Source organism: Argiope bruennichi, chromosome 2, assembly GCF_947563725.1.
Source record: "Argiope bruennichi chromosome 2, qqArgBrue1.1, whole genome shotgun sequence".
Lineage (NCBI taxonomy): Eukaryota > Metazoa > Arthropoda > Arachnida > Araneae > Araneidae > Argiope > Argiope bruennichi.
The window spans coordinates 74,703,785-74,729,703 of NC_079152.1; the positions used below are offsets into that span (position 1 = coordinate 74,703,785).

At 27.8% G+C, this 25,919-nt stretch overlaps 1 protein-coding gene across 1 annotated transcript; it reads right to left on the reverse strand.

Annotated features, from left to right (window-relative positions):
* Nucleotides 1–1,714: 1,714 nt before the first annotated feature.
* On the reverse strand, nucleotides 1,715–25,797 carry LOC129958966 (F-box only protein 28-like). Its single transcript, XM_056071727.1, has 5 exons — nucleotides 25,480–25,797; nucleotides 24,748–24,996; nucleotides 22,005–22,200; nucleotides 14,434–14,576; nucleotides 1,715–7,876 (listed from the first exon to the last, which is right to left on the reverse strand). The coding sequence occupies exons 1-5, from the start codon at nucleotides 25,561–25,563 to the stop codon at nucleotides 7,571–7,573; spliced, it is 978 nt and encodes a 325-aa protein (XP_055927702.1). The 5' UTR covers nucleotides 25,564–25,797; the 3' UTR covers nucleotides 1,715–7,570.
* Between the last annotated feature and the right edge of the window lie 122 nt (nucleotides 25,798–25,919).

Sequence of the window (25,919 nt, forward strand, 5' to 3'; positions counted from 1 at the left end):
TTTCAAATGAGGAATTATAAATTTATTGTTTAACTTGTTTTCTGACATCGTTTACTCTTTCAAGCAAAAGGCCGGCCGCGGTGGCCTGGTGGTAAGGTCTCGACTTGCGAGTCGTAAGGTTTCAGGTTCAAGAATTATATCGAAGAACCGTCGTGTAAGGGGGTCTGTTGCACGTTAAATCCGTCATGCCAAATGTCCTCCCGCTGGTGGGGTGTGGCGTGGAGAAGGGGGTGCAAGCTCAGGTGTCGTCCTCGTCATCTGACCGCGGTTCAAAATTACAAGGTCCGTCCCAAAATAGCCCTAGTGTTCTTTACAACGGGACGTTAATATAACTAAACTCTTTCAAGTAAATTATGTAAGTGAAGAACTTTAGGGTGATGCCATAAATATTGCTGGGACTTTCATTCTTTTTGAAAACTTTATAGTTTGTTACGAAAATACAGAAAAACAATTTTAAAGACGCCCAATGAATTTACTAAAGATCTAGATGCTGAACCTTAATTCAAAACAAGGAATAAATGCATGTTTTTTTTTTTTTTTTTAAAGAATCTTTGACTGCGAAACTACAGATGAACTATTGCTATATTTGTAAAATCTAAAATCTTTCAGAGTGATATGTTCAATGCTGTTATAGATAAAGTACTGTTAACTCTTTAACTATGATTTGAACACATGAAGAGGTATTTATTTGGATTTCTGTACAGTTTTAAATTAATTAGTTATATCTACTTAACCAATTCCAATGCTAATCCAACCCAATTCAAAATTTCTGAAGTAATTGATAATCATTGAAAATATATTACCATTGCTTCTAACTACTTTCTACATAAACATTTTCTTTATTGCGAGCAGATTTCTCCTGAAGTTAGGGAAAGTGAATGGCTTGTCATTTTAGAATTTAATTACAACAGCACACTTTAACTAATGTTTTATATCTCATTTGCTGGAAACGAAATTCAAGAGTATCGATACTAACAAACAAAATTCCCAATTTATTTTTGGACAAAAAGAAAATTAAGTTTTGGTACTTCTAACACATTATTAGTCTTTAATCTGGCCAATTACCAATATTAAAAATGGAAATTTCATGAATGGTTGAAGCGAATGACGGAAAAATGCACAATAACTCAACCCACCAATAAATTAAATTCAGCTTTAAAAAAATAACAGCATTAGATTAATTTTTTGAATACGGACTTATAGGCCTCCATTAACGTGATAAACTGTTCAGGATAACTGCTCTTCCACATTATGAAGAGATATTTCTATTACCATCAAAATATGTCCGTTAGAGGTCGCCTCAAACGTGCAGCGTCAAGTGCGAGATAAGAACCCGGAACTTGAGGTAGAAACAATAACTCACGAACGCTAACATTTACTTTCTTTTTCTTCGTCAATGTTCTATGTGCAGTACTGTGTAGTGTTAATGTATGATTAAAATTCAATATAATGTTTTAACCCAGAACGTGGGCAGCATTATTTTAATTCATAAATGGATTTTTTTTTTTTTTTTTTTTTTCTTTTTCTTGCAGCTAACTAATAGTGAAACAAAAGCCCTACTCCCCGGTATCTTGATATTATATTTCTTGCACAATATGCCTCCTGATTCTGATAAAATAAGAATATAAATTCTTAACAGTAAACTATAATGTGAGAACTTTTGATTCAAAAAAGATTAGGTACATCCAATTTCTGCAAATTAAGACACACTAAGAACTTTATTCAAAAAAACTTTATTCATAATTGCAACTAAACATAAGAAAATGTAAATCCCAAAACTGTCAATGACAAAATATTTAGCTTCAAATAAATTAAATACAGTTTTCCAAATAATATTTTAACAGTCACCAAAAATGTCACTTCTAATCATAAAAAGCAAATACTTGTGGGGGAGAAAACAGAATTCTCAGACTTTCATTTACAATATCTACAAGAATTCACTATCAAATAAAATATCTTACATTCACAAAATACACCCTAAAGGAACAGTGATAAAAAAATATCACTTCATACAAATAAGGTAACAAACATTCAAAATTCACCGCATACTTAAAAAAAACAATAAACAAAAAAACAGCATTTTATTAATTTCATGGATATCTAATTCTTTTAAAATGCATAACGATAAAAGGAAATTTTAATTCGGCAATATCAGTTTAAATCTATGATGACATAATTTCAATATGTAAATCAAATAACATTAATAATTTATGAATAGGAATAAAAATAGAAAACAAATTGTAGAGAAGTAAAAATATTTTCTACTAAATTTCATAATAGTACCCAAATTAAGAAAAATATTAAAAAGTATTTCTTTCATATTAAAAAATTTAATAAAACTAATTAACTTTTTCTGTATTTAATATCTGAACAAAAAAAAGGAAATTTGGTCAATTTATCTGCAATTGTCTTCAATAATTATATCACTAAAAGTCTAAATGTTTTAGTAAAGAAATATTATATATAATTTCAAATATTAAAAAAGCATTACTTCACAATTATTATAGAATAGTCTACAAGATCTTTTATTGACAATACAAAAAGCAAAATATATTTATCACAAGACTCAGATTAACTGAAAGAACAATGAATTAATTGCACTGAATACAAAAAAAAAGTATAACCTATTAATATATTTTTAGGACAAATACTTACAAAAAAAAGTTATTATAAGGTAACTACTTTTAATTACAAATATTTCTCAATCTTTGTCTAAATTTTTCAGACTGCTTTTGAATACTCCTTTTATTAGGTACAATATTTGGTTCATACAATACTATTATTAAGTTTTACAATAAATCAACATTAATCAGAGCTTCTTAAATTATAGATGGCATACTCTTCAATAGGAAATTTGTCTTGTTCTTAAAGACATAGAGAATATTAGTGGCATGGAAAATTTTGTTATTGAAAAAAGCAATAATAGTTTCTTTATCAATCATTATAATTAAATATTACATTCAATTTTTCCAAGATATATTCTATGTGAAGTATTTTTTAAACTTTCATTGCTTTATTTAAAAAGTTAGGGGATAAAAAAATAGTCACCCCCCCATCCACTAAAGCAATTTTGCGTAAATAAAAAAACAATCAATAATCAATAACAATCAATTTAATTGCAATAAAATTCAACCCCCCCCCCAAAAAAAAGACAGCAAATGGAGAAAAAGAAAAACAGAAATAAAAAAACATGATCACTAAAAATATAAGGCACAAAATTACATGGCAAACATCCATTATGAAATTATGAGTATTACAGTTGAATAAATAAAGATTTAATTCGAATAAACAACAGAATATAAATAAATTACAATTTTTAAAAATATATTAAAAATTTCAAGATTTATAAACATTAAACCAGTTTTGTTGCAACTCAATCGAATGAGAAAGATATACAACAAATGATTCTGAAATTTAAAATCAGTGTTCTAAAATATATAAATCACAATTAAATGACATTGTTGTCTTATTTTACTCTTTTTTAGTTGTCTAAAAAAAAGTAAATGCTTTTTTGTTTTTTACTCACAATTTTTTTATAGTAAAATCTGTTGTTATGAACTCAATTTAGAATCATTCCCATTTGCGCTAAGTATTGTATGAAATCTTAACAAATTGTTGACACTCTGAATGCTGCATAATATAATAAGAATATCATATGAATATAGTACAGCATTGTTCTAAATTACTTCAGAAAAAATTTGGGGACATTAAAAAATGGCAACTTTTGAGTCGATAATAAGTTTACTCTGATTACGAATAGCTACAATATATTAACAAGAATCATATACAAATTAATATAAAACAGATATGTTTAGAATCCAAAAAAATTTAACAGATAATTCAAATTATACATAATAGGATGTATAATATAACAATTGGACTATTATATTACATAAATCGAATTCATTTGTCAGGTTAATAAATAAAAACAGATGTGTGAAAGTTCTGAGATAATTTATACCATGAATAATGAAGAAGTATAAAAATCATCTAAGTAACAATTCCTTACATAATATATTATTAACAGAATATTGAAGTATAAAAATCATCTAAGTAACAATTCCTTACATAATATATTATTAACAGAATATAACAGAATATTTTGAAGGAACTAATTCAGTACTGAAATTGAGAATGATTTTTTTAATGAAAACATTTAGCTAGAACTTTTTTTTACCTTCATTATCACTAATAACAAAATTATGTGTCTAAGGCTGATGTTAGACTTTTTTATGGCAAGTACAAGAACTGAAATGGCATAATAACACTCCTTTTTGTACAGAATAGAACAAAACTGAAAGCAAAGTAACTTTTATTTTAATAAATTTGATTTTAAAATTAAAATTTTTTTTTGAGTATTATAGTTAAAAAATGTTTTTATTTATTTTCTAATGCTGATAATCCCTGAAATTTGAATATAATCAGTTAATGCAAAAAAGAAATATCAATTACAACTGCAAATTCACATTTTGATAATTTTGTCTAATCCCTGGATTTCATAAATATTTTTATTATTATTTATTTATTTATTTTGAAATAATAGCACCAGTCAAAAATACTAATATCAAAGGAATCCATCTTCTGCCAAATTTTTAAAATACAAAAGTAAATCATGATAAAAATTAAAAATGTTTAAAACAGAAGTGGATTATTACCCTTTTTGTGAATAACTGCAAAGTAATATAATATATCTTGCTACAAAAGAATTACAATGATATATATTCAAAAGTATGTTGTAATACTTGTATATTTATAAATATATCGGTTTACACATTAAGTATCACAAAGAATACTGATACTCCAGTCACAGATTAGAAAGCCCAACTGGAAGACTATCACAAGAGTCTTATTCATTCAATATGAAGCAAGAACATAAAAGCAAAGATAAAGGGGGAGATATCCTTAAGCGTATGTTTTATTACAATTTCTTCTCTTCCAATTCATTTCTAGTTTTTGTTTGATTTTATTTTAATACATCATTATCAGTTCACAATTAAATAAATTTACCATACACAACATTTTTTTTAATTTTTAAATAAATTCATCACTTTTATAAAAGTGCAAGAAGTTGTAAACTTCCAGAAGAGTGCATACTTTACAGATTTTATTCTATTTCTGGAATAAATGAAGAAAATGATATAAATTGTATCTTTTGAATATCTGTTATGCATTTAAATATTATTTGTTACAAGTACTCAGATACGTTTTAAAGAGTGATATTCTTTTAAGAGTACTCCAGTCTATTCCATCATAATTTTTTACCATCTCCAATTATTTCATCATCATTTTCCAAGTGATTTCATCAGACAGATTTGGTATCTGATTCCAAATTTTGTAAATAGTTCATAAATTAGTATTCAAACAGACTGATTATTAATAATACTAACATAATAAGAAGCATATACACAAATAAGATAAATTCAAAATAATATCCATTCGAATGAAAGTATATAATGTTACAATTAGGCTGATGTCATGCAAACAAAGAAAAAAAAATGAACCAACCACATAAAATTTTTTTTATAATCGCACTCCTAAATTTAAGTGTAAAAAATAATATATAAATATTGCAAATAAGATTGCAAGTGAGAATAACCACTCCAACAAAGCAATATAAGTAAAAATTGAATTTTACCATAAAACTCCAACCAACTAGCTTCAAGAGCAAAGCAATTTTAAAATCAAAAGAAAAGGGACGGGGGGTATTTTAATGAATGCTGCAGCTTTTGTGAAAGAAAATAAAAAGTTTTTTTTAAAAATTGCTCTTTAGTTAACAATACAAACATTCCTTAAGCACTTTGAATAAACATCAAATTAAAGAATAATTATCCAACATAAAAAATGACAATTGCATTTAAAAAAATTAAATACAATAAAAGGGTAAAACTATCTTAGAAATGATAATTTTAGCTTATTACATCTACCAAATATTGATATTTTTAAAGGGTTCACATATTAACCATATATCTATATGTTGTGCAAAACTAAATTATATTAAAAAAATATGAAAAAAATCTATAGCAAGCCGTGTAAGAATAACTATTATTAATACATTACTTACGTGTTTTAGAAGATGTGCAAAGATGAAATATGAAAATAAAAATAAAAAAATATGTTTTTATACTGTTCCTTAGATATATGTAATATCTGAGTTGTTAATGAGCTGCTGATTTATAAACTAAGTTAAAAGATTTTAAAGAAACATTTTTGCCAGAATAAGGCAAATAAAATGTCTAATTCCATTTATATGAATGCCATCTGCATCAAGTACATGAAAAAATTTCAATAAAATATGTTCTGAAGCATTCAAAACAATGGTATTTTCTCACTCCATCCTCCCTCAATTCAAAAACAATTCACCAGTTCTATAATTGGGGACAAATCAATTAAGTCAGAAATAATTATGCATATCATAAAAAATCATAAAACTACAAACATCAATCACATGTCATATAATTAGCAATGAACCAATTAATTTCAAAAATATGAAATAATTATAAGAGAATAAGTACATTATTCATGTAAACATACAAAATTATTCCAACATTTTAATAATAACAGTTTCATAGATATATAAGAATGATGACTAATGACTAGAAATTATTTGTTAACTGCCAATTTTACAATGTAGAAATAAGCATTTTAAAATGCAATTTAACTGTATTTTTTTATTTAATTTAGTTATGTGTTAAAAAGTTAAAATATCACAAGAAAGCAACTTTCAAATACACAAGATTTAATAAATGAAAATATGCGAAAAAATTATTTAAACAGTTCCTCTCCCTCTCTTGTAAGCACTTGTTAGAATAATGAACCAAAATAATTTACTTATTTTCTAAGCTTTTTCAAAAGTTGAAAACTTTATATTTACTATATTTCTCAATACAATTCAATAAATGAAAAATTTAGCATGCAAACTTCAATAATTTTCTAAACATAAATCATTGAAAATTTTGTAAAAGATTTAATTGCTTTTGAATACATGTTCATATGTATCAGGTAGTATTTCATTAAAACTGAGTATGCAGATTAAAACATCACTTGCATAAAAATGCAATAATAAATTTACAAAAGCAGTTGAAGAAAAGTGTTTTTGAATTTGTGAAAAATATACATGATTTTTCATAGAATTCACACAAAAAGAAGTCAATATATATCTACATATAATTCAATTTCAAATAAAGAATTTAAAAGCTATCAATAAAATTTAAAGCCTTTTGAATATGCATTCTACAAACAAAACTTCTATAAACAATGGAATATACTTTTTCAAATAAGTAATGAAAAAGGAAATAAGCCAAAGAAATGGAATAGTGCATCCTCCTAAGCTAAATGAAAATATTTATATTGTACAAAAGTAAATGCTTCCTCCAAAATAAATCATTCTTTTATTAAAAAAAATGAAAATATAGTTATTACACATAGAAATGATATTTACAAGATTCAAATCAATGTTAATTACATGCAAAAACTGCTCATCCATGAGCAAGTATTTAAACAATTGTTCCACATTAATTGATATCAAGTAAACAACAGTTACAGATCAATTTATTTCAATGGAGTATACATATTAGTTCTTTTTTAATCTTTTTCTGCATCTGTCATTAATTCGACGCACTTGACGACGTTTCTTTATTGAAGGTTGCAAATTTGCTTTTACTTCGGTAACTGTGACGGTAGTAGTGTCATCTGAAGTTACTGTCGGAGGTAAAACATCCATAGTGGGAGATACGCCTGTCTTTATTTCAACCAAGTGGTGGACAACTCCTAATTTAAGATCTTGTTCTTTGAGCTTTTCAGTATGAGTAGCTAACAAATTTTGCAACTCAAATACTTTTTTCTCTAATTCAGAATGGCTTTTATTCATTTCCCCAATCTAAAATGTGAAATAGCAGCATTAAAATGTCATAATTATCAGCCTTATGTTTCATGATTCCATAATTTTAAATGTCAATTATGTCATTCCATTAATTCCTATGTTCATATATAATAAATGTAAAGAGACATAAGAAAAGGAATTCAAAAAATTAACTCACTGTTTTTCAAAAAGCAGCAAATTATTTATTAATCTAAATATTGATGAAATGATAACAATATTATATATATGTATGCATGTATATAAACCATGTATTTCTCCAAGCCTTATGAATTATGATGCATGTTTAAACAATTCTAAAAAACAGCTGATATTTAATTGACAAAAATCATTAAATTTTAAACAAGAATTTTTTTACTTTCTTTATATGATCAATTTCACATATAATTAAAGAATTTGTTTGTACTTTAAATCACAAAATTTATGCTACTGCTCTCATATATATTTTATAACAGCAATTAATTTAAAAGACAAAAATTACTTAGTATCAAATCTCAGTATATCAGATGCTTTTTGTGTTTTATAATTAAAACAAATATTCTAATCAAAATGTGTCATCTAACAAGACAATTAAATAAAATTTATATATCACAGAATAAATGTGAATTTCTAATGCATGTTTTGTACAAATTTTTAAACAGAATCCAATACAGACAAAGTAAGCCTCTTTTTAAAAAATATGAAGATATACTTTATTGATACAAAATGATTTCCACGGTAATTCTTTAAATAAAATAAATAATAAAAAAATTGTAAAAGTAAGCATGAGCAAGACTTGCAACTTTCCATTCTTGGAGGGGGGAAGTGGCACAAATAGGCGAAACAAGAATTAGGATTTTTTTTTTTTTTTTTTTTGAAATTATTGGTTTTTATAAATACATGTTTTTATTTACTAAGATTTTTATAAAGCTGTTCTACTAACTACCAATAAATTCATCTCTAGTATCTTTCCTCTAGATAATACCTATCAGGGTATATTATCTTTTCAATACAACAGAATTTTTAATTCTACTGCATTCAATATTTGACGATTTTTTGCTTCAACAAATACCCTGACATTTTTTATGCTTGGCTTCTACTTTGTTGAAACAAACAAAGAAAACAAAAAGTTGCTATTTCAGTATTTTAAAGAGGTTGATGAAGGGAAGGCAAATGAAATTACACCACTTTTACTTTAAAAGTCAATGATAAAATGGATTTCATATGGTAACACACATACAATTAAAAAAATTTAATATATACACAAAGAATAATGATTCCACAGTTAAAAAAGATTAATTCAAAATTACAAATTATCCTGAATGTACAACAAGACATTTCAATACAAAATTCTATATAATATTACATTCTTTAAAATAATTTTTACAACCTATTCATGATTATTGCATCAGATAAAATTGAAAGACATATTGTAAGAATACATGATAAGCAATGTAAAAGGACAGATTCCTAATTTGACTCGAATATGATATCCAACTCTTAACTACTAATTAAACAATATAAAGAAGCTTCTAAATGCAAATCAAATTAATGCTTTGAGAAATGCTTTTTATAAAAAAGGGAACTTGAAAGCATAAAATATAGTAGAAAGTATACATATGCTTCACCTTAAATTCTTATATTCAGCTCTCCCTCCTTAAAAGCTTTAGCAAAGCAATTAGCTTTAAATAAAATTAATTAATTATTACTCTAAAACTCTTGAATAAATGATATGCTTAGCTTCATTAGCATATCACATATCCAATACAATAAAACATACATATATGATTAGGTATATATATGCAAAAATTGCTTGGAGTTGGAAAATTCTAGAATTTTGAAGAATATCTATCTGATTAAGAAAAAAAATGTGAAGCTTTTAGATTGATACTGGCAGCTTTCAGAACTTAAATTTAATTTAAGGGATGAGAAATTTTAAGAAAAGACAACTTAAAAGTTTCTTGGGTCTCAGATACTTAATATTTCCTCCATTTAATACTTGATACAATGTACATTCATAAATTATATTTGTATTTCTGTGCATGTGAAACTATTTTTCATTTTTTTGCAGATTTTATAATCTAGATTCACAATCTTACAAGCAGTGATAATATGGCAGTAACAGCCAATAGAAATATATATATATATATATACTAGTTGACCCGGCAAACATTGTTCTGCCATTTAAATTATTTCTAGTGAATATTTTGGTGGTTAATTAAAAAATAATGAATGTATTGTGTGTGGGGATGGGATCTATGACAGAAAGAGTGGACGCTGTGGACAATGATCGCCGATAAAAACAAAAAAGCCAAACATTCATTTTCACAATACAATGTTTTTCATTAACTTAACGAACATATACATTGCTTGATTTCTTAAAAGTTAAACATAAAGTGAAAAAAGTAATACATTTTCTATTCTAAAGTATAAAAATGAAATAAAGAAAATCAATATTCATTTCAAAGAGCAATTGAGTGTACGATATATTTTGTCAACAACGTCCTTAGCCAATACAAATAAGCTCAATGGTTTGCCCACGCGAGAACATGCCACATATAATTGTCCATGTGAAAAACAAGGTGTGCCCAAATCTAAGCCGCAATCAGACATCATTTGGCCTTGCGACTTATTGATTGTCACTGCGAATGCCAATCTAATAAGAAATTGAAGGCATTTGAATTCAATTGGCACGTCTGTGAGAATCAGTGGAATTCGTGACAGCAAAACATTTTCTGCTTGGAATTTGCCATTCAAAATGGTGGCTTTGATAATGTCTTTCATCAATTTTTCAATGACCAATTGTGTGCTATTGCACAGCCATAGTGGCTTCAAATTCCGAAGTAAAATAACTGACTTTCCAGCTTTCAGTCATAGAAAGTGTGGTGACATGCTGGCAAATCCAGTGAGTTCAAAAACTCTGTTGGATAATTTACAGCTTCGTTAGCATAGCAAAATGTATCGCTCGATTTGTATGATGCCAAGTCGCCTGGTAACGACTGCTGTATCTTGAAATTTAAATCTTTGACATCCACATTTTTTGCTGCCAAAATGGCTCTTTCTGCCAGCCATGCATGATTTATGCATTGTGTGCTTACATCGGGAAATATGCGGTCAATGAGAGCAATTTGCGAAACAACGACAGTGCAGAAATTAATGGGCAATTTTATGCATCCAGTATTTTTATAGACAGCAACTTTTCCATCACCGATATCTAAAAATTGGTCCGAGAATGTGTCAGCAGATGGATCTTGTAGCATTTGGATGTGCATGTTTATTTTTAGCTGGACTTTTTCAACATTACGGCACAGTGGCAATGATTTCAAGCAAGCGTTGATCTCATCAACATACGTTGAACGTGGATAGGGACACCCTAATTACCTAGCATTATGAAATATACTTTACGACCTCTTCTAATACCTACCAAATACACATAAAAAATTTCATACAAATCGGTCGAATCATTTCGGAGGAGTACGAACACAAACACTGTGACACGAGATTTTTTATATATTAGATATTACAAAATTTAAAAAAAAAGTCAAAATTCCATACTTTGTCCCAAGTTAAAAGAAAGTATCCATTAATATATAGTTTTAAAAGTAAGTTTTAAAGCTGATGCAATAAAATATGCAATAATTCGATAAAAAAACTGGCAAACTAATAAATATAACTTAATGAGGTAAATTTAAAAACAATCATTAAAAAGATATAATGTATACCAATAATACATACTAACAACTGAAAAATGTAAAACAAAATTAAGCTGAACAACAAAAGAAATTGCAAAAATTTTAAGTGACTTTTTGAATACCTTTACTATACTTAAATATTAAAAAATACTGATACTACAAAATAAAAGTGAAGTTGCCCACAGAATAAAAACTCTTTAACATGGGCAAAAATACAAAGCATTCAATGTAAATATAAAATATCTTTAATATTTCAACAAAAAAGAAAGTCATCAAAGATTGTTTTTAAATTAATTTTGCAAAATTTAGTAAGATTAGAGAAATAGTTGGAAATAGAAATGAACATAGCCATAAAAAAAAAAAAAAAAAAAACACAAAAGTAACAAGTGATTCTGACAGGCATGTCAGGTATGCAAGAAAACTGTTCACTGCAGACATAGAAATTTTAAAATGATAACATTGATACTCTTTTAGATTTTACTAAGAACTGCAAATCTTTTCTTTGGGAAAAAAAAAAAAAAAAAAAAAAAAAAACTAGCAGATGCTGTTTGAAATCAACTGTTGGTATAAAATTTCAACAAAACAAACAAATATCATGAATTCCATATTCTTTTTATCTGGACAATTTCCCTCATTTCTGAATATTTTTTGAGCAAATAAATTGTCTTTCTCATCCAACAAGTATGATATAATCTCTCTAGAGCTTTAAAACTTATTCATCTTTTGAGAACTTTAATGATCTTTGAATAAGCTCTAAAAATTCTTTATAATCATTTCAGAGCTGGAGTTATTCATGATGAGTTTGGTCAAACTCAATCATATTTAATACACTGTTGACCACTTTTTTATGAATTAACACATCAAATAAGGTGGTATGAAAATTACTTTGTTCAAATGAGCTCCAAAAATTCTTAAATAATTTAAATGTCAGTAAATCAGGTCCTCTATAACAATAACCACATCAAAAATTATTTTATGGGCATGATAATGTCAAGCCATCTAGAGTATTTTTTTTTTTTTTTATCTATAAGGACACATGCTCCTTTTAGTAACGCTGTGTTAACTGAAAGAGTATAAAAACTTAAACATTTTATTTTATCAATAATTTCCCAGTTTGTGAACAATAGTAGCTATTACATTTCCTGTTCCTGATGGAAGTTTTGGTGTTGAAAGTAATTGAGTAATATCTTCTCCTGAAGTAATAATAGTAGATGATCAACGGACACACTACTTACAGTGTCTTAAAATTTTTCCATCCCATTGCACAGTCAAAGGAAAATTCATTGAAAACTTCTTTTTTTTTTAAAAAAAATTTTCAAATCTATTTTTTTTACTTTCTTCATAATCACTGAATACATGATTTATTCACACTGTACTCCAATAGATCACATCCTACTTTAATTTTTAAGTGTTACCAAAATAATAACTGGATTTCTATTACTTATCTTTCTACATCAAGACTTGTAGAGACATGATTGTTCAAAATATTCTTCTTACTTTTTTCCTTCAGTGGTTGATTACAAGATGAAGTTACTGTTCTTTATTTGAACAACTATCACTTTCAGAGAAACTAATTTTCTCTTCATATTCATACAAAGGAATTAATACCTGTTCAGATAGTAATTGTTTATTTCCTTCATGTTCTTATTTTTTTTAATGAATATATATATTTCAACAGACCTTGCTTCTTCAAAAAATTTTATCAACACTTCCCATTTTACAGGCTATCTTTTTGGTTTGAAAAAGTGAAATTTTATTATCATCTCATATTTTGATCACATTAAAAGCACAGGGGCAAGAATGAAGTGTGAAATATCAGAGATCGTGCTGAACCATTTCCCAAACTTTTTTCTTTTTCAAGCTAAATGCTTGACTTAATTTTCTTTGTTCTTTTTAAGATTTTGCCATAACAATATTTATTTATTTTAATCTAATGGAAGCATAAACTTTTGCTTACAAATAGCAGAATTTCAAATGTATAAATGCAACACATTTTTATAATGAGGAAAAAATACACTATTGAAGGACAGCATATTTTTTGCGATGAGAACTTCTCTTTTTGATGATAACTTTGCTATGAAAACATTTGACTGACAAACCAAAAAATTGGTGGTTTTCTTATTAAAACAGACTATTTACTATTTGATACCAATTATAAAAAAATTCAAATGCTAAAATATTAATATTACTTTTATAATACAATTTCAAAATATTGCAATATAATAATACTTAAGTGATTTTTGATTTAGCCTATTGTAATTTAAGAATCAAACATGGAGAAATAATATACAGAAAATATACTAGATACAGTATAATATTTAATTACAAAATTATCTGATCCAAACAGATTCAGATTGGAAATGTGATTGCCAGTAAGCCTGGGTATGAAGATCCTTGTCTCAACACGAAACTGTCAGTGAGTGGAACTCATAATAAAGAAGGAAGAGAAATGAGAACAACAGGAATTGTTCGGTACTTTTGTTGTTGTTGTTGTTGATTAATATTTATATTTTTATTAGTTTGATATGAAGATTAATCAATTTTCTTTCATTCTTTTGTTTTCAAAACTTCCAAGCTTGGTAATGACCTCCCCCCCCCAATACATATTTTTTAAGTCATAAAATTTTTATAGACATATCTTTTAGGTCATAATAAAAGGATAGCCCTATTAAAATTTCAGATACAGATTTTAAAGACTACCAGATATTCCCCTTCAAAAGAAAAGTATGTTTACCTGATACATTAAAATTGCTTTTAGAGTTAAAATATTTAAAACAAAGGGCCATTTAAATTTCATCAAGTCTAAAACAATATTATCTAAATCAATAAGTCAATTATACTGAACACAAAATAAAATAGTCATGGCAAAACAGAATTAAAACTTACTCTTTGTTTCAAAAACTGTATTTCTTTCCTACTTGCAAGTTGTTTCTGAGCCATACTTTTGACTTCTTCTTTCCACTTGTGACTACTTTTATGATCATTACTACTATGACGACTGGTTAATTTAGAATGATGGCTTAGAGAGGCTAAAAAGAATTATCAAAATTCAAAAATTTAAGTAAAACACATTTCAAAATGCAACAAAAAAAATAGATAGTTATAATTAGCAGTTATAAAACACAATTTAACCGATATGATATTCTTATAAAAGGTAAGGCACATTTTATGCAGTCTCAAAAGCTTGCAATTCAACCACACACGTTTCCAAACAGTGATTTTTTTCTCAAAATTCTTGGAGACAATTCCTATTTGTATTATATGTATACATACCTGATCAACAAGATTTAGGTTTTAATGGTTGTGACAAATACTACATAATTAAGCTTAAATGTATTTGACAAAAAATACAGAATTATATAGTTTTAGGAGGAAGAAAATAATTCAGCATTTCCATGTAAATCTAACATACAATTTAGTGACAACTCATTTATATCCACATATATCTGATGTTTTAAATTTCCGTCCCTAAAAAATAATAGAAAAATAAAATTGGCAATACGCACACATATATATATATATATAATAGCAATAAAAATCAAGTTAATAGGAAAAAAAGTACCAAAATTAAACTAAATGAAACAAGAATCCGGCCTGAAGACTTTCTCAAGGGTCACCCAGGGATTCAAGAAAAGGTGTTTTTTTTCTGCGTGGAAATCCAGACTAAAATGTCCAACAGTATTGACTCCTCGTGACCCGAAAATCCCCTGATATTAGGCCTAAGAGATACACCATTTTTACAGAAAAGAAACAAAACAAGTCTTCGGCCTAATTTCAGGGGATTTTCGGGTCACGAGGAGTCAATACTGTTGGACATTTTAGTCTGAGTTTCCTCATAGAAAAAAAAAAAAAACAAATTTTTCTTCTGCCTGAGGGTGACCCTTCAGAAAGACTTCAGGCTGGATTTTTATTTCATTTGGTTTAATTTTGATACTTTTTTTCTTATTAACATGGTTTTTATTACTATTGTCTAGATTCATCTGTGTTTTACTAGTAGCTGCATTTGCACTCTCTAAATACAATGGTACTTTTTCTGTTCTTTTTTTAATTTTTAGTTTGATTCAGAAATTAATTTGTAGTTGCGATTCCGAAATAATTTTAATTTTAGATTGTATATATATTATATATATATATATATTGTTACGATTCTGTAATGTTGCTTCCCAGCACGGTTAGTTTGATCATTAGAAAGACCGTTTTACAATCAGCTGTATTGGATGCTGCTCGGGTACCGAGTGAGTGATCTCAGTTTGGCGACGCTGAAATCATCTTCTGAGCTTGGCGACAAAATAGATATTGCTGGAAACTTCGGGAATTTTAATGATTCATCCAATAAGAACAGAGATACTCCTGATTGGTCCCGAACCTTCTCGGACCGCCTTCCGGGAACTATAAAAGGCCGGCACTCTCACGCTGCAATGAATGGTCGTTGTCAATCGGAGACGTGAATTGGGTCGTCGAGAGGATAAATAAGGAACGGCGGAGTAGTCCAGCGTTCTATGGAGCTCAAGCGAGTGCCGAACTTTGGCTGTATGCCGAGTTCTTGTGTTTATTGTGGAAGCAGCGTTGAGTCCTGTGCGGAGTAGCCAGTCGTGTGGTAGTGAGTTAGCAGTTGGATACAGTTAATATCAGCCGTTTGGAGAGACCGTAGAGTGAAGTTCCGAAGATTCCCTCTCCTGCTGAATTCTGTCTGGCCGGTTTGTGTGCTGTGGTCATTGTTACTACCGAATTACTAAGTGGGTAATGTTTGTTGTAGTGTGCTGCTGTGTGTTCGTCTCGGCTGTACATATTTGTCATCTTTATATTAATGCCTTAGTGTTAAATAAACATCGTCGTTGTTTTCTACTGACGTCTGCTGATTGTTTTCACACCATACATCCTCTACAAACAAAGTAGTGGCTTAGTAGTAGTGGAATCCGTAACAATATATATACAGTGGTGGCCAAATTTGTGGTCACTTTTGAAACTTTTTATATTTTCTAACTTTGTATTTTATAGAAAATGTTATGTTTCACAAAATGCAAACTGTTGCATATCATTTTAAAGAGAATTTAATGTTGATTTCAATAAAAAAAAAGCAAAATTCAAATATTTGCAATACAAAAAAGTTGAGTGACAATAATTATCATGATAGATTAGATACTGATGACTGTAGTGAGTTATAGTAGGATAGCCATTGTTTTTTATTACAGCTTCATGCCGATATTTCATTGAGCTGACGGGAGTTTTAAGCTCTTCCTTTGTTATTGCATGATGCCAGGAAACAATAACAGTCTCAATTAATTACCTTTTATTTGATGAACACTTCATTCAACAAGAGTTTTCACACACTACCATAAGTCAGGGGTGTTTGTGGGACCCCAAAAAATCCCCTGAAACTTTTACGGACTTACTACCGGCATTTTGGAGTTTCGAGAAGGGGGGGGGGGGAGAGAAATGAAAAATTACAATTATGAAGTATTGAATGACCTAATTATAAAAGTTCAATGAATTACTTTTTTTGCAAAATTAATAACCATAAATTTTCAAACATATAAACTACTACATTTTATGCAAATATTTTAAATTACCTGAATTAATTCTTTTAAAAAAATTATCTAATTTCTGCTGCTTTTTTTTTTATTTTCTGATGTTTGTGGGCTTGTCTTTCTTTTGTGGTGAACTTCATAATTGCAGGAAGGTTGACTTTTATTTTCCTCATTTACAGTTGAAGAAATTTCCTCGAGAACTGCACATGCAGAGGTAGAAGCAGTTTGCTTTTCTGCTAATGTAGAAGGTTTTTCAGAGACTTTTATAGGTGACTCATCTGAAATACATGTTTTTAAGTCCTCTTGATATGTTTTCCAACTTCTGTTCATATTCAGTAAGAGATCTTTGTGAATTGGATCAGTCATTGGATTTTTTGAGCCATATTTTTCACATGAGGTTTCTTTAGAAGCCATTAAATCATATTTAATAGTCTGCACTGCATCTAGGGAATCAATCTTAAGAGAGGTTCTATAGTCAGTGACAAGTGTATCCATTAAGTTGAATGCACTTTCCACTAATGGGCCATGGAAGCAGCTAAGGCAGGCTTTGACCAATTTAGCCAATGTAGGATACTTATAATCATTTGTGAAATCATCTTTTAAATTAAAAACTTTAGACCAATATTTATCAATTGTACACTTGACTTGATTTCCACTTTCATCAGATGTGTAGAGCATTTCTTTGGTGATATCAATATCACTCTGGTATAACCTTATTTCAGCTTCTACTTTTGACTTTTCATTATCACTAAAAATATGGGACATAAAAGATGATAATTTTTCAAAAGCTAATATTGTACTGGTTTTACCTCTTAGCTCTGGATCTAATGCTGTAAAACTAATTAGATATGAATTTTTAAGGGGTAATTTCTGTTTCATATGCTGAAATTTCTAAATGAAATTCTCTTGCGTACATAAATAAAAAAATATTTCAATAAGCGAAACGAAAAATTTACACGTGCATCAATAAATGAAACGAAAATTTTACACAGCGAAGAAAAAAAAGTTGCGAAGCGATCAATGACAAATAGCTAATACGGCGAAAAATCCCCCTTCTCTACTTATTGGCGCCACGCCAGTAGAGATAAGATCTTTGAACCCAGAGTCACATTATCGCACATCTGGTCGAACGAAGTCTCCCCCTTTTTTTTCTGCCGCGCCTACTTGCCGAAAAGAATCCAGAAGAGAATGTCCGAGAACCGGGGGAATGAGTCATAACTCGCAATAAGGAAAGAACAAAAAAGAAGTTTTTTCCCCCTTTTCACGCATTATCACTGCCTTTGGAGAAAGAAAGGAAAAGTTTTCACCACACACACTGACCTTGCGTTTTCTGCTTTAAAAGCAAACAAAATTACCCAGATCAAAATAAATAATTCATTATTATTCCTACTTCCTTTTGAACGACGATCCCCGGAAATTCCGGGGATCGAAGTTCAAAATCCCCGGAATTCCGGGGTTTCCCCGGAGCACAAACACCCCTGATAAGTCCTCAATAATTTTGAAGTCAGGACTGTGTTCCTGGCCATGATAACAATTCAATGCTCTATGTACTAAGACACTCTTTTGATATTTTTGCTGTGTGGCAAGGAGCAGAATCCTGCTGAAGAATACATAATGCATTGTTGGGAAAGTGATCATTGATGGAAGGTGTAAGGTTTGGCTCTAGAATAATGTCAATGTATTTTCTTGCATTTAACATCCCATCAATAACATGAAGGAGATCAATACCATCTTCTGATATGCATGACCAAATCATAATACCAAATGAGTTCTTCATAGTTGTCTGAATGCAATCAAGATGTAGCTTTTCATGTATTCTATATCTTACATATTTTTGTCATCATACCAAATAACAATATCTTTGTTTCATCACTCCATATAAGATGTGACCACTGATCATCTGTCCAATTAATGTGTTCCTTTGCCCACGGTAATCTTTTTATACACTGCTGTAAATTGAGATAAGGATTTTTTCATTGAATTCTACCTCTTAATCCAACATCTAATAATCTTCTCCTGATTGTTCTTACACTGACACAAATGCCAGCATCATTCAATTGACTTCTGATGGCCACTGATGACATTCTTCTATATTGGAAACAGTCTTTTCATTCTTCTGTCATCAACAAGTGTGGTACACCTTTTTCAGCCATTTCCTGCTCTTTTTTTTAGTGAATTTGTCACTTGATATAGTAAATAAAACGTTTGGACTCCAACTGTAGTCACTAAACCACCCACCTGCCTTGCAATTTCCACACAGGAAAAACCACATTCATATAAAGACCTTATCACGCGGACAAATACTGTCTACACTTTCGTGGACAGTTTTCCATTTATACCCACAGGCAACCGGTCAAGCAGGATTTTCGTCATCATGGACTGTTTTCAACCGGCTTGAAAGTGTAGACAATAGTGACGGAAAGATTGTTTGCAAACGAAATTCAACCAATCGTGCATGGCTTTGGTAGTGACGTAGTTACCAAAAATGGCGCGATTGACGCAAATAAGAAACTAATTTGTAAACACATTTTCGAATCACTCTTTAAAAGAACGGAAAAAATGTTGTATGGTCGTGTGATAAAAAATGGGTTTTGATCGATTCTATTCATGAAAAGCCGGCTATTTGGAATCCACTGAATATTCATTATTAAAGAAAAATGTTATACGAAGAAATTCATACAATAATTATCAGAATGTGAAGAGATATTGACACCCACAAATAGTCATCAAAACCAAGAAAATTTAGTTTCAGAATTAAAAAAAAAAATTATTAATGTTTATGTGAACTGTCTTCTTTTTGTGAACTGTATTTGAGCAGATTAAATCTTTAATTTTTTTTAATAATGGTGGAATTTTTTGAATTTCTAAAATATGTAATTAATATCTTCTATACAGTTAAAAAATTATTTAATTCCTATGCTGTTGTGAAAGTTAATAAGGATCAATTCATTTTCTTACCGTTGAAATATTGTGCAGCACATTATATAGTACAATTGAGGGATTTGCAAAATATGAATGATTCTGTTATTGTTTAATGTTTTAATTAATAAATAATAGTAAAGTTTTTATTTTTAAAATTAATTGCACATCCAACTCACAAAATCGCTTTTTTAGCATATTTCTGTGTTAAATTTGATTTTCACAATTTAATCTATAAAATACCAATACTGATACATTATGCAATTATTAGATTTTTTTTTTTTACGTAAACCTATCATTATTACTGAAAAATTAACAAAATTGTTATAACAGCAATATAACCAAGGAAATAATGTACGGAATGTATGAACAGGAATCCCATTAATGAAATGAGTAAACCACAGATATTCACCAAACAGAAAAAGTGAATAAAGAGAGATAAATTAGTCATAAAGTACACCTATATTTTAGGTTTACCATACAGCAAATCCCCACGTGACGTCACTACACACATTTTTCTGTGCGCATTTGTCCATGAAAGTATAGACGGTATTTGCCCATGTGATAAGGCCTTAACACAATAATCTTAGTTCTCTTTCTAAGTGTCCGATCTATTCTTTTATTTGAAGCCATTGCTTCTTGAATAAATATTAGAAATACTTACAAAAACTCCAACTAAATATAAAAAGTTTAACAAAATTTCTAACTTGTAATTTGATTACATAAAAAACAGTCTTCCTTCTACAGAAAAAAAGCACAATAATGACTAGTTCCAACTTTACATATGATGGCAGCTTCTGCTAGTAGTTATTAACCTCTGATTGGTTCCCAAAACAAGAATAGTGATTTGTCAGGAATGTTAAAAATTACAACCCACTTCATCACTGTGTTTGTTATTCAGATTAAAGTAAGAATAATTTCTTTTGTACTGCAAATATTTGAATTTTGCTTTTTGTATTGAGATCAGCATTAAATTCTCTTTAAAATAATATATAAGAGTTTGCATTTTGTGAAATGTAACATTTCTATAATCACACAAAGTTAGAAAACATAAAAATTTTCAAAAGTGTCCTCAATTTTGGCCATCACTATACATATATGACAGCAAATTCTGAAAGTTTTTCTATTGAAAAGAAACAGCATAACAAAGAAAAAAATTAATTATCGTAAGTTAATCTTTAATTGATTTAGAATTTTTAATAAATATAAATGTGGATTACAAGTGTAGATATGAATAAGATTGTATATTTCTTTAGAAAATGTATTTAAGAAGGTCTTCATTGCTTTTAATATTTTTTATCCAAAAGTTAGCAGGCATTTGAAATAATAACATAAGTTTTAAACCAAAATAACAAAAATTAATATGCTAGATTTAATGACACATTTTAAAATCTCAAATGAATGCTAATATAAATTCCAACCTTTTTGAAAACGGTGCATGTAAAAATATTTACAGGATGCTAGACTTGATTAAAAAGCTTAATTATATATATAAAAAATGGTACCTAACTAAGAATTAAATTTGTAATATTATACAAAAGAGACTAATATATTCAACTTTAATGACATTCATCTTTCAAATATAATATCACTAACTAATCAGATTAGTTCCAAATACAATATATTTTTTAAACAAAAAAAAAAAGCCCTGTTTGAATATATTTTAAAAAAATACTTTTTCTAAAATGATTTTTATAAAACGTCTAGTACTCAAAGATGACTTCCTTTATTCATATTACACTTATTATATTATTTAAGTAATGAAATTGAATTAAAATTACCATAAAATTTACATACATGTAAAATTTATAATTCCTTTATATTTAACTTGTGTCTACCAGAAAGTTAAAAATAAGAAAGTGCATGATTATTCCTTTTTAAATAACATATATTAACATTCTTTTTATAAATCTTTTTTCTCCTAATTAGGTCAACTGAACTTATAAAGGAAAAAACAGTCATAATGAAATAAATGAAGAATAAAAGCAAAAAATTTTAATATTAACTTACGAGCAAATATGCTTATTCCAGTGACAATTTTAGGACCAGGGTCTTTTCGTTTTCGGAAAGCTGGAGAAATTTTTTCATCAAAATGTTCCATTGCCATAGAAGATAAATCTCTCAATTCTTGTAAAACTTCATGAGCTCGAACTGGGCTTTGTTCATTAGTAACATATCTCAGAACTTTATAAATTTCATCTAGAACCTACGCATATAATAAGTTAAAAAAGTTTAATTACAAAAATAAAGAATACTGCTATTTAAAAATATATATCATTTAATTATTTATTAATGTTCCTCACTGTACTTGATTGATATAATACTGTCTGAAAATATATATATGTGATATTCTGCTCACTTTCTCTTTTAATAATGCATATATTTAATAAGTTCAAGATTATATAAAATTTAATCTAGGGGCAGCAATCCTTAATAATTTTGGTTTAATACATGTAGCTTTTCAATTTTATTATCAATTTTATCATACAAAAAAGGCAAATTTAACCAAATATATCTCAATTTAATTGATACTGACTAAAGAATCTACAACTTACCTTCAATACAATTCATTTTAACTATTATAAATGCTAACAAATGCCCAACACCTGAATGAATTAAAAAGAGTGAAAGATTTTTTTCTTTAAGAAATTTAATTTTAAGAATTTTTTAATCTACCAAACATAAAATTTAAGTAGCAATAAAATTTAACTCAATAAAAATTCCATTAAGTCATAAACTTGAAAAGATAAGAAAATATGTTTTACATCTTAACTCTCAGGGGGAGAAAAAAAATCAGAGCAATACTTCAAAATTGTAAAATTTCCAATCCTAAAAAATTCAAAGGTATATGGTACTTTAAAAGCAGATTAATTTTCTATTTCTGTATTTATTAACATTTTTTTATTATTAGAATGTGCTGGGAATTGCAACGTAAAATTTCAAGAAGGATTGCTAAAAGATTAAAATAAAATGTAGGCAAGTCACTTCAATGAAAAAAGGTTACGAAGCAATGATGAAGCCGATATGTAACTAGTTTATATCAATAAGAAAATAAAATTAAAGCATTTTCCTTAGTAGTGACCTTAACCAGTTAAGTGCATCCAACATGTATATACATCAATACAAATCTTCCTTTTGGTGTAAACAATGTGTAAAAATTTTGTCCCCCTAAAAAGAATTAAAACTTATTTGCTTCTTCTTCTTTTTCTTTTTTCTTTTTTTTTTTTTTTTTTTGCAAAATTTACTATGCAACTATTAGTATTATATTTGACATGAATATGTGTCATCATTTAACTTTAAAAAAAAAATTATGCAGTTAACTGGTTAAATTATCAAAAAGTAAATTACCTAGATGTTAAGTTGAATCTCTGAAACAAAACATATAATCTAAGAAGCAAACTATTAATCAGATACTAAAGGATGTATAGTAATAAGAAGTTGATCACTTATAATGGTTACAATAAAAACATATATAGAAACAAACTATCAATTTTTACATAGTTTTAAAAATTAACAGTATTCAACAATCTATACAGTACAAACTCTTTCATAATGAAATATGCATTGAAAATAAGTTTTTCTATGTATAGTAGAATATTTTACAATGAATATTAAGTTACTTTTACAGAACTAACTTTATAGGAAATCCAACAAGTAGGTTGAAAATATTATTTCATCTTTTAAATTTAGCAAATATATTTCTTGACTATCTCAAAAAATGTTTATTATTTCTAAGATTTTTTGAAATGAAAAATATTTAAATTATAGAAGCTATCATATGTAAGTAAATGATATTTAAAATTTATATAATTATTTTAGAAATGAAGAATTTATGAGCAGGATCAAAAGAAAGAAAACAAATAAAATGCTAATACCAAAAATAAGAAAAAAATATTGCTAATTTTATATTAGAATTTTCTTCGGTTTTAAGTTTCAAATATCTTGAATGTAAAAAGTCCTCATTCTAAAAAAAGATTTTTCAAAAGATATTTCAAAGATTTTTTTCCCCCGAATTTATCTCATATATAGATAAGATATAATTAAGGTGAAAAAAATTACAAAAGCATGTATTAATTTGAAATTACAAATATAACTTATTAATTTGAAGTTAAAATAAATTATACTTCTATTTGATATAAACTTAATTTTTTTATTAATGAAAAATATGTGATGCAAAAAATTCTAGCTAAAATAAAAAAACGAAAGAAATTCAATAATGGTACGTTAATAACAACCCAGGTGTTTATTACAGCAAAACATTATTATCAAGAAAGTCAGCCAAATGTTTCAATGTAAAACTAGAAGTTTCAAAATTAAGTTTAATTTCCCTATTTTCTACATTACAAAAACTAAATGCACTAGATAATATAAGATACACTAGATAATATAATCAAATGGAGTTGTTTTTTTATAATTTTTATAACAGATTTAGGATATCTTTATTAATTCACAGTTAAAATCTCTAAATTTGCTTTCTTGCTGCAACACTTATGATTTAAATATTCCAAAAGCATATCCATTGTTTTAAATTACCATTATTATTTTATTACATACAGGCACTTTTTTTTTTTAAGATTTAGCAGGATATTCTAGTAAAACAAATATGCTTCAAATTAAACCAAATAATATCACAATGCAACTGTAAATTAGATAAAACAAAAATTCTTATAATCAAATGAAAAATCTTTGTTGTCAGAGAAAAAAATAGTTTTTAAAAACTAATTCAAGTTAACCAATAAAAAGAACTTTTTACCTTCCCAGGAATGAAGCAACAAAGATTCATCTCAATGAATTTCATAAATGTCATCCCTAAAAGAGAGAGCCGAGTCTCTACAGCAGTTAAGATGTCACAGTGTCTAGCCAATGGATGTTTCCTGCGCTCTGATTCTCGACGAGGCAGTTGCGATTTAACTTGTCTGAGACACTGAGCATGATATCTTTCTACTTTATGGAATCCTCGATTTAAAACTCGTTTAGACACATAATTAATCCTACGACAAACCTAAAAATACATAATTTTTTATTCTAAAATCTAAACACTTAAAATCAAAAAAATATATATAAAGAGAAATTGCTACATTTTTTCAAAAAAAATGTGTTAATACATTAGATCTGCACATAAGACATAACAAAATATAAAAATATAACACCATCGATTAACCAAATATTTTTTTTAATTTGAAATAAAATATAATTAGTTATGCAGTTAATTTTTAAGAGAAGTTTCTTCATTGAAATTTTACTCTACTTTCAATTTTAATGATTGGTACGTTCATATAAATGTGATTAGAGAATATAATTAATTTCACATGGGATTTCTGGAAGATCTGAATATTTAAATGCAAAATCTCTGAGAATTTTCAATAAGTTACACTTAAAGAGACTTCCAAATTAGTTTCAAATAACAACTTAAATTTTCTGGAAAAAACTATCATAAAAATTATCACATTTAACAATTCTACCAAATGTCATAAGTCATACTTACCAATCTACAACGACTAACTTCATCATAACTTATATAAGATAAGATCTTCTCCAATACATCATCTGGTAAATGTAATAAACTCATTTTTTTTTTTTTTTTACTTATAAATACTTGCACTAATTTTTTGGCATGTCAAATAAATTTAAACAAAGAATTAATTAGTATTTAACCAGAAAGAAAAAAATAATTTAAAATAACATTAACTTTTTTCTAAGTTATTTAAAGGGCGAAAGATCATAATTTAGTAATCGGAATTACAGAGATCAGAGACACAGCAATGCTTCCTACTGAAATATACATCGCATACAATTACAGCTTTCGTTTAGCTTAACCTCAACTCGATGGAATGTTGCCATCAAATATAAGAATAAAACTATAAAGATTTAATAGCTCCTTGTCTCGACGGCTTGTCGAAAAAGCACTGTATAGAAATATCTTTA